Source organism: Aegilops tauschii, chromosome 7 (genome assembly GCF_002575655.3).
Source record: "Aegilops tauschii subsp. strangulata cultivar AL8/78 chromosome 7, Aet v6.0, whole genome shotgun sequence".
NCBI lineage: Eukaryota > Viridiplantae > Streptophyta > Magnoliopsida > Poales > Poaceae > Aegilops > Aegilops tauschii.
The window spans coordinates 568,333,592-568,344,131 of record NC_053041.3 but is presented as its reverse complement, the minus strand read 5'-3'; the positions used below and the strand labels follow the sequence as shown (position 1 = coordinate 568,344,131).

Here is a 10,540-nt window from a genome sequence, read left to right as displayed (position 1 = left end):
GAGCATGAATGGTTAGGCCAGTGAGCTAGCAAAAACAAAATATTAAGTGGTGGGGAGATAAGGGGAGGCAAGCAAGCCTTGTAATCATCTTACAAACAAAGCTGAGATAGTACAGGGAGCGTGAAAAGGATAGCTAAAAGTTTAAGAGAATGAAGAAGGGTAGGACTTGGACAGTCCATGAGTAAGTAGAGTAAGTAGAGAGGAGTATGAAGAAAGACATATAGGACATTATGATCATTGTTAGCGAAAAAATGCATGTTGAATTTGCAGCCAAGCGGGAGGTAGTAAGGTACCCTTGTTGACATGTTGCACATATATCAACAAAGGGAAAACTTGGATATTACTTAATTTCGCTTTGATAGAGATCACTATATAAAAGTTTAAACATATGCATCATAGGTTAGTCAAATGGATGATTTTTTTTTATCAATGCCATGCATATGATCCTCAAGATACCGAGATGTGTACTGCCTACAGTAAGTTTTTTAAGCAAATGTGGAAGTCCTGCAATTTATCTCTCTTAGCTTCTACTCCCTCCGCTAGACATAAATTTAGTATCTTATTTTCAAACTAGAAGAACCTAATAATAGTAAGAAAAGTAGCAATCTAGTACTTCTATATTTGACAATAAGAAAATTAGAATAAACATGTAAGGTTCAAATTTCTAATTACCCCACAAACATTTTTTTGAAAGGGGGAGTACCCGGCCTCAAGTGCCAGAAAATAAGGCAAATAAAAAGAAAACATGAACACAATCGGTCATACTCGAGATTAAATAGCTCATCCACATAATCAACAAGTGACTCATCTACCAAACTGGTTGAATAAGCCCTACGCAACTGTTTCCAGCCAGTTGCACCCAGAGGTCATAATCGCATGCGCATCCACATGCTGCGGTGATGACCACATATGGATTGAAGTTATAGCCCATTAGATAACCTGCAAGAAATTAGGAGTTGATGATTGGTTAAAAACGCAGTCATTCCGGCAATTCCATGTTGCTCACAGATTTGCACAAACTCCCACACGGGTTTGGCCCATCAGCTTATGATGAATACCACCCAACCAGTACCCAAACAAATTTGGAATGCTTGTTGGTGGTGCTAAATTGTAAGTAACACGAATCGTGCACCAGGTCAAGGTAGTAAATGGACATGATAGAAATAAATGATGAATTGTCTCTCCTCCTGATCACAAAAACAACACTTTTTTACTACCATGCTAGTTACGTTTAGCATAATTATTTTTTGTAAGAACTACTTCCTTTGCAAGAACCACATGAAAACTTTGATCTAGGTAGGAACCTTTGTTTTCCAATATTTTTTCTGCACAAAAATAGGTTCAAAATGCATCAGATCCACATATATAGACTTCATAGGAAATACACCATTAGTGCTTAACCTTCACTGGAATGAATCTAGCCTCTAAGTTAGATTAATCGACATCAACCTAGAAACCAAATGGATCGACTTAGTCCATTTGTCACTCAGCAAAGCCCTGCAGAATTGGATGTTCAAAGGGCTAGCCCCAAGAATAGAAGCTGCTTAATCCTATTTTCTAAACACAATTATATAGCGTCTGGTATTGTAGAGCTAATAGAGTGTCACCCAACCATGTATCTTCCCAAAAACGTGTCGATTGGCCATCACCAACCTTAAAGGATCCTCTCATAACAAAGGATGACTTGACCATCATCAAAGAATTGCTAGGCTTAGCATCTATTTGGGATAATTTTTTGGAGTTCAGGTATTTGTTATGTAACAACTCTTGCCAAACATCTTCCTCGTTAAGTATCTTATACAACCATTTACTGAATAAGCACTTGTTTTTTATTTCTAGGTTTTCAATGCCCAACCCACCCTCATCCTTAGGCCTACACAAAATGTCTCATTTAGCATACTTCTGTTTCTGCTCCTCGCATTGCCAAAAGAACCTAAACCTATAAAAGTCTAGCCATTTTAATACCCCTTTAGGTATCTCAAAAAAGAATAGCATGAACATCAGTAGACTAGTAAGGACAATGTTGATGAGGGTAAGTCGTCCTTCAAATGAAAAAAACTTATCATTCCAACTGTTGAGCTTCTTTTCGAAACAGTCTTCGGTTAATTACTCAACAAACAGTGGTAGACAGATATTTGAAATCACTCATATACTTATAGCCCCTTAATGGTATTTTTTACCCAATCGCCTTAGCTTCCTATGTGGGGTCCCTTTGTTGGGTTGTCACCTTACCTGGTCAAACAAAGGAATTAATAGTACTCACCAAGATTGACCCTAGGTAGGCGGCTACTACAGCCTGGCGTCGGTATGCTACGGAGGCACGCGAGAGGCACCCCATGGATGGCAGCGATGATAGACCCGGATGGAGACAGGTGGCCATCTCGTTGCAGATTTTAGGTGGCTGTCGGATCTCAGCAATGGCAACCCATGAAGGAGACACAATGGGCGACCACCACATCTCAACGACAGCCGATGACCACTATTACAACCCCATAGGTTGCACAGAAGAGCCGGGTTTCTTACAGATCAATATTTATGGTTGCTTCCTCGGAGTATAGAAAGTTCCAAGAAATATACATTCTTTTTCTTTATTCCCTTCATGTTAGTCTATTTTCTCCACAAGGATAGCTTAGCCGCCCTCTTGTGCAGGAGGCATTCATAGAGAAAAATCAAATCCTCTTCTTACCGGATGAATGTACACTTTGGTGAAAGAAGCTAGTTCTCATGAGAAGTGAACTTAGTTTCAAAGTATTTATATTTTTAACCTGCAACCTAGAATAACTCTCCGACCTAAAATTCTAGGTGATCCATGCTCCATGTCAAAATATCTCTCACCTTCATTACACAAAATTTTCAAGGTCAGCTACAGCCTACATATTTACACAACCTCCCTTGTGTTCCCAACATCTTTTGAGAGAACAATTCCCAGCGTTAGAAGAACTAGTGGTGCTGGGTTTGTTCTTCCATTTTTTTTTCACTTTTTCGCTCGTTGTCACGGCGGTCCAGCCATTGGGTAGGAGTGATAGGTATCAGAAGGGTGGTAGCAACTAGAATGGGAGATGTCTGATCGTGGTTTACTCACACTCTAGACGTGAAAGTGGAGTCGCAACGAGACACATTGTGTGAGCAGGAGCTTGACGTTGATGACAGCGAAGCTGAGCGCTACTCTATCCTTCACGGCTCCCGCCTCCTCCTAGTCGTGCCATGACGACAGCAATAAGGCGGAGATGGAGGACGGCAAAACAGAGGTGGACTATGACCAGCCAGCCAGTGGGCTTGAGGGTCCCCGTCATCGGCAAGCAATGCAGGTGCAAATGAGAACATGCATCATTGGATGGAGGCGACGGTTGAGTGGAGTGCAGAGACTGCAGCTCTGGAGGTGACCGCCCTGTGAGCTACGTACATGGCAAGGCGGAGAGGGTGGCACTGCACATGCGCCTGTTGAAACACGGGACAAGTTGCATGGTAGTTCCTCTCGCCTACCAGAGACGTTAGGATGACCTGAAAACCCCTAAGACAAATTAGGCTCTTAAATGGAAGATATCAAATCCAAAAGGAAAAACCCAGACTTAGACAACAGTCACATTAACAACAGAACAAGAATTACACACGAATTCAGGGCTCACTTATTCATTCATCACACTTCATCTGAAGATGCTGCACCATCGCAGAAATTTGTAGATACGGACGGGCATAACACCATAGAAACAAAAAAAACAACAAAACAAGCACACGCCGACAACACCAATGGAGGGCAGCAAAGGCACCAGATTTGTGGGCACAGAGACAGAAGCAGCACCATGGCCAGCCACTTGCTGACTACTGTGGAGGCGGAGCACCAAGTGAGGGTGGGCGGTGTTTCCAAGACAAGGGTTGAAACAGAGGCTATATTATAATGAAATGGAGAACTGAAGCTGTCAAATTCCCCAATATGGACTACTGAGCTTGTGCTGAATATAAAATGTACGTACAGCTTACAAATAGGTTTTGGAGATGTTTTCCACCAATACTAAGCTGAATTAACTAACTAGAATTACAAGCTTACAGACTCTCTGGATCTAATTCACAGCAGAGTGGGGCGATAACAGAACTGATGTACTTCATACTAGCCTCATCTTTCCAGTCCAGTACTTGGTGAATAGGAAAATGTTACAATCCTGCAAAGTGAGAATAAAGCAAGTCAGAAATGAGTTCATTTTGCTTGCTCAAACTAGTCATGGAGGAAGGCTTGCCACATAAGCAGTGTGGATGATTTCCTTCATTTCCAGGATAAGTGCCTTTGTTTAATTTTCACTGATAAACTACAACCTCGTACCTTTTTTAGATGCGCATAATGAAGGCTTTCGTCTTCTCGGTGTCCTCGTTGTAGTAAAGCTCTACAAACGTGCCTCCACCTATACCTTTTGATAGCCTCCCGGGGTTCACACAGATGAATCGTTTATGTTCCTCCGTGTCTTCGTTCACAGAAAGTACCTGCTTCACAAAGTACAACATGAAAAATCAAACTCCCTTGTGACCTAACGATTTTGAAATTTCAAGATTACAGTGTGTATCACACAATTACCTTCACAGATGGAGCAAGATCAGAAGGAAGCAGAAGAACATCAGGAGCTGATGGGATCTCCAATGCTTCCTTGGCAAGTGAGAAGTCCATGGGCACACCAGCAGCAGGTGGATACAGAGGGTAGTAGCTGTAAGAAGTGGACTTTGCATAAGAATTCAGAACTACAAACATCGTCTGTCCTGACTAACACAAATTTGCTTAATAGAAACAAAATTGCCTTTGTTGCTTCACTATATGTGTTGCAAGTCTCCCGATCCTATCTGCAGCCTTTCCTCCAGGTGGCTTGCGAGAAATTTCATCACCACTCAGCTGTTTTAAGATGTCTACTGTGCAACAGCCAAATTGTATCTGGAACAGGAAAGACAAACAGTTGTACAGAAGTCTAACATAATAAGGCTAATTGATTTTTTTATAACGTGCATGAAAGTAATCCACATCATCTGAGCTGAGTTCACAAAGTAGGCATAATGGGGAATTCACTCTTCCTGTACATGTAACACTAAGGTAGAAAATAAAATAAGTATCTTAAGGCTAACATAAAGAGAATACTTCCATAAGCTAAATGGCCATAATTCAAAATATTACTTAGTAGCAGAATAGCACAAAAAAGGAGCATAAATATAGATATAACTAACAAATATTATTGCAAGTGTCTTGTAGCTTGCATAATTGTGTTGTGCAACATCAAACTGTATGCATGTCCATCACATTAATTCTTTCGTCCAATTTGGTAGGCGTACCTCATTAGAACTGAACAGACTTGGATTTGACAGACAAGTAATCTGCATAATGTACACAAACAGAACAAAAGAATATAATTATTATTACTAGATATATAGCAAAAAGTTTAATCATAAAGAGTGATGTATTACCTGTTGTGTGATATCTTCAGGTAAATGCGAGTCAAATGCAGGCTGCAGACAGCAATAGCACAGATATATCATTAGAGTTCTTCGCAATAAACAGAACAAAGAGATGCATCATAAGCAAATACAGATGTGTGGATCAATCGGTAAAAGAAGGCACACATAGATAAAGCATGGTGCAGTTACACATATTAACAGGCTCTAGCTTAGACAATCCCTAATTGTAGGGCAGTTCTGGTTTAAGATGGTAGTAAATATGTTTATAAGGACTACAGACATTTGTTGATACATCATAACATAGCATTGTGTTTATAATTGCCAAAATAGAAAATTAAAGGCTGGTGTCTCTAAATGAGGAAAGCTACACACCTGGGGGAAAACAGCGTCATGATGAGCATCACGCACAGATGGAACAAGAATTACGCGAACGTTATGCCCCAAATACTGGGTAAAATCCTGAAGCTGGACAAAGATATGAAACAAACAAGTATTACTTAATAATGGATTTTTCAACCTGCAGGCATGAATCTTTTGTCACTACCTACCTTCCTCAGAATCTCAAAATGGAAAATATCATGAAAGCTCTGGTCAGAAGTTCCTTTTTTGATTTCAGGATGATCAGAGTCAATAAAGGGTCCCATCTACAGAAAAAAATAGTTATTGATATGTGTAGCAACGAAACATATAAATACACACAATATTTCCTGATCAGGATTCAAAGGCCTCACCAGTATGAGCAATTGGGGCTGCTTACGACATGCATATGAGAGCAATTCTTGCAATGGCTCGAACAAAAGATTATCGGTTGTTGTGAAGGGACCTGCTGCAATGACCTGTAAGAAGAGACATCAGGAATTCAAACATGGAAAAACTAACTATAAAACTCCATTGTCATGATGATCACAACAACGTATAGGTTGTAGCCTCGCCAAGGTCTGACCACCTCACCCTCGTCTCTCGGGTGTCTCCGTCTTTCCAGTGTTATACGAACCTAAGATGTTGGTATGGAATGTATGGCGGCTAAATAGTCGACCTCAGCATACAGGTATTCAGAGCCTTGTCAGTATGACAGGCATGGCCATTGTCTGCCTCCATGAGACTAAGTTGGCAATTGTAACCCCTTCTCCAGTAATGGAAGCCCGACAATTATTTCTGCTTGCCGGCTACAGACACTCGGGGAGGAATAATAATTGTGTGGACAGGCCGCACAGTGAAGCTGTACAATGTCCACCTGGGTGACTGCAGTTTCTCAGCTTTGGTCACCCCTACTAACAGAGATCATTCCCCTGGATCCTAGCATTTAGGAGCGTGGCGTTGTAATGTGGCCCATTTCAGGTCTGTACAAACCTTCTTTATCTATCTATGCATCGAGACGCAATCCTTTGCAAGAAAAAATATTACTATCAGTGAGCACTATTATTATAACATGTAGCTAAGTTTGGTCCTTTTCCTAAAACAATGTAGCTAAGTCTGGTAAAGACAGTATAAGAAATAGATGTTGCTGCATATAGTGCATGTTTGGTTGCTGTTCTCGCCAGCTTGCCATGGCTAGGCAGTAATCTCAGGTGTCTGATTTGTAAGGCCCAGGGTTGGATGATGATGCCTGGGTGTGAGCCCCCAGGCCAGGACGCGAACCAAACAGCATATTAGTGTGTCAACATTGTAGGTAATAATTTTTTCATGCATGGGTACATTTTTCTGTTAAAATGTATTGATAGTAAATAACTAAGATTTGAGTTGATTAGTTCTGAGGATAAATACTATTAAAGATTTGAGTTCCTTAGTTCTAAGGACATTCTACCAGCCTACCGTTCTGCTAGTCATCTGGAATACAAAATGTGAAGTGAAACATGATGGTACTCCAATAGCAAGGCAAGGAAAAGAGGAAAATAAAATGAATCCATGTTTTTTTATGATAGAATGAACATTGTCATGGTAGTATTGAATCATATTTTCCTTCTAGAGTAAATAAATCATCAGTTTATGGCTAGCATGTAACAGTGCCATAAATAATCAAACAGGTATTGCACTCGAATGTTTCTCCAATAATCAGGGACTAACCGATGACAACACCCTTGATAGTGTGTTCGAATTTTGATGTCCTTCATGGTCAACAGCTTGTTTCTTAGCACAAGGCAATTGATCATCCACAGAAACTGGTATGGAATCAATCAACTTTGATGCGACAAAACAGTGTCCACTAGGATTGTGGCCTTCAATACCCACAACCTGTTATTTAACTTTATGTTAATAGTGCACTAGATAATGCATATGGCATGAGAACAAGCTGTGCATACCTGGCCAGAAAACAAAGAGAACTGGTTTATATCCTTCAAATCAAGGCGTACACGCTGTCCCCTGGAGTGCTCAACACTAGAAAAAGTTGATCCTTTAGTTAGCCTAAAGAAACAACATAATAGTGACCGGGAAAAGTCCACGTGAACAGGCCCAAGAAGCACTTACCTGCCCTGCAACAAGATAGATTTTTCATTCAAACGACCTTCCCCATCGCAAATTACCATGCCAACTGCAAACATGTTCTCCTGAAAAGCAAGAATAATTACATCTGCTTTCAAGAAAAAAATGATAGTTCACTCAGGAAAGTTCAGATAGAATGCAGCAAACCTCTGAAGCAAGGGTAGCATCTGCAGGTTGTCCATAAAGCCCAGTTGCAGAAAACAATCTTGCTGACCTTCCAATCCGATCTTCCAGGTAATTAAACTGGAAACTTAATCTAATAAGCAGCTATAGATACAAATTAAACAAACAAATAAGTATTGCCCTTACTCGGTCTTCCATCCTGTCATACATGAACCTGCAACCTGGTTCAGGCTTTGAGCGTTGAACTTGCAAGGTACACTTTTGACTTGGTGGGATCCTTCTAATTAATTCATCTTCTGAGGTTTCAACCTCATCTTTACTTGGCAGGCTAGCCACGTTATCAGCATTCAGAACATAATGCTGAGTAAATTTATTTACTCGTTGTGCAAACGGGGTAATACGGTCACCATTTGTTTTAGCTGCTCTGATGGATGATGGCCTTTCGGTTGTCAGAGGAGTTAGCTCGGAGTTAGATGACTCTCCATGTGGCTTTTCCTGTTTCGTGCTTGGTGTGCCCAGCAAGCCCTCTTCATCTGTGTGTGTATTGCTCAAGAGCCTGCAACAGTTACTTCTACATTATGTTTTTCCTTGAGAATAGAAAAAAGTATACACTTTTGCTAAAAGTGAAGTAGAACCAATGCACACCAGAGAAGCCTGGATTTGGAACTAACATGTCAACATCATTACTGGAGTAAATGTGAAGGTCTGTTTCTTCTTTTATAAGCTTTTCCTTTACTTCATTTTGAAGGTGTGACAGAAAACCATCCAGGTATGAGCTTTCGACCTTTAACCCATCCAGTTGCCTGCATAAATCGGTTGGTTCAGTTTCCTTGGGCAGTATCGTATAATAAAAAACAAAACAAAATAGAAGTTTCTCCACCAGAGCTGTAATTTGTAGCAAATATGGTTTGGCAGATAGAGTTCAGGAAATCTAAAATACAAGACTTGGTGTAACGAACGCTGGGCGGAATTCTTTAGTGCATCAGGCAGTATACAACATAAGCCACAAGATTTTAGCCATTTTCACTGCCTAAATATGGACAAGCTTTAAAGCCTCGGCAGGAAATACAAACAAGCACGGGCATCACCATGGCAAGTGCTCCATAGTCAAGGGAGACATGGATCATACTTGCAAAGGTGAATCTTCTCCTTTGCGCGCGTCTATCCACTATTCTTGAGGTTTTGTGTGCTTCCATGCGCTACTGATATCCATTCCAGCAAAACACATCGCTACTTCTTCTAGGATTAATTGAGCTAATAAAGCACATTACTGAAGAAATACTGGCTTATATCCAGACCAAATATTCAGTAAATTTTTCCCCAAAGTCGCATGACATGTTTCAGATATGGTACCAATAAAGGTCAGAATCGATGATTGGCATCGAAACTTAGACGGCTCTATGTGAAAGAAATTACCACATTGTGCAAAAAATATATACATGCGGACTGACCTGTTGAGGTAGTAGACCTCCCAGTTGGAGACGAGATCCGCGGGGCTCATCTTGTAGTTGACGCAGTAGGTCAGCACTGCGAAACACACAGGAACCAACCCCACGCGCATCAGCAGACCAGCCGGCGCCGGCCAAACGGAACGGAGCACAAGAAAACCGGGGAAACGAGGGGCGCCTGCTTACGCGTGGAGAGGATCTGGGCGCTGTCGCCGCCGATGGTGAAGCCGCTGCCCTCGAACTCCGCGCGGATCTCCTCCTCCATCGCGGCCGTGGGCGGGCTGACTCTGTGGATGGAGGGGTCGTTGGGGAGCGGCGGCGCGTCGGTCGGTCGGTCGGTCGGGTGGGGATTTGGGTTTCGGCGGCGGGGATGGAGGAGGAGTGGGGTGGGACGGACGGACGGATGGATTTGGGGTCTGGGGAGGGAAGTGGCGGGAACGGGGGAGGCCAAATGGCGGGAAAGATTTTGCGGTGGATCCTATTCCCGGGTAACGTGGGGGGATACAGCGCAAGGCCGAGCCCCCTGATGAGAGCCCGGCTGCTACATGGGCCAGCTCATTTTCCTTTTGCCCATCGGCCAGCCCATCGGTTTTGTGAATAATTTTTTTTCTTCTATAATAGTTGTTTTCCATTCACGTTTTTTTGCTTTTTCCATTTTTTTCCTTTTCTACACGAGAAATCTTGATTTCGTGAACATTGCTGGATTTCATGAAGAAAACTGGAATCATGAAAAAAAATTATGCACATTTTTTATTTCACAAATAATTATAAAATTCATAGAATAATCATTAACATTTTGTGAATTCCGTAGACATCTTTTGAATTTATGATATTTTTTGAGTTGGCTAAACATTCTTTTTGAACTTATAAACATTTTTAAAATTCATTATTCTTTTTGAATTCACGATTTTTCCATATTCATGAACATTTTTAGAATTTGCAGATTATTTTTTCTTTCCAAATTCATAAAAAAATGAAGTCAAGAACATTTTTATAATTGATAACATTTCTAAAATTTGTGAATTTTTTTTTGAATTCACAAGTAATTCATTTCTTGTTCA

General features: G+C 41.1%; 1 protein-coding gene across 1 annotated transcript; it reads right to left on the bottom strand.

Annotated features, from left to right (window-relative positions):
• Window positions 1-3,873: 3,873 nt before the first annotated feature.
• LOC109775161 (uncharacterized) lies at window positions 3,874-9,926 on the bottom strand. The gene is made up of 17 exons (XM_020333922.4): window positions 9,666-9,926; window positions 9,483-9,558; window positions 8,703-8,834; window positions 8,218-8,587; window positions 8,056-8,151; window positions 7,894-7,973; window positions 7,728-7,803; window positions 7,492-7,659; window positions 6,159-6,263; window positions 5,976-6,071; window positions 5,800-5,892; window positions 5,437-5,478; window positions 5,305-5,346; window positions 4,782-4,912; window positions 4,565-4,691; window positions 4,316-4,473; window positions 3,874-4,157 (listed from the first exon to the last, which is right to left on the bottom strand). Exons 1-16 carry the CDS (start codon window positions 9,742-9,744, stop codon window positions 4,321-4,323), a joined length of 1,866 nt encoding a protein of 621 aa, XP_020189511.1. The 5' UTR covers window positions 9,745-9,926; the 3' UTR covers window positions 3,874-4,157; window positions 4,316-4,320.
• Between the last annotated feature and the right edge of the window lie 614 nt (window positions 9,927-10,540).

What these genes read in the sequence shown, in the direction of transcription:
- LOC109775161 (XM_020333922.4), bottom strand. Translation starts at nt 9,744, where the DNA reads ATGGAGGAGGAGATCCGCGCGGAGTTCGAGGGCAGCGGCTTCACCATC. An exon ending in ATGCTACCCTTGCTTCAGAG is followed by an intron (nt 7,974 to 8,055) that starts GTTTGCTGCATT and finishes CTTGCTTTTCAG; the next exon opens with GAGAACATGTTTGCAGTTGG. An exon ending in ATTTTGAGATTCTGAGGAAG is followed by an intron (nt 5,893 to 5,975) that starts GTAGGTAGTGAC and finishes ATCTTTGTCCAG; the next exon opens with CTTCAGGATTTTACCCAGTA.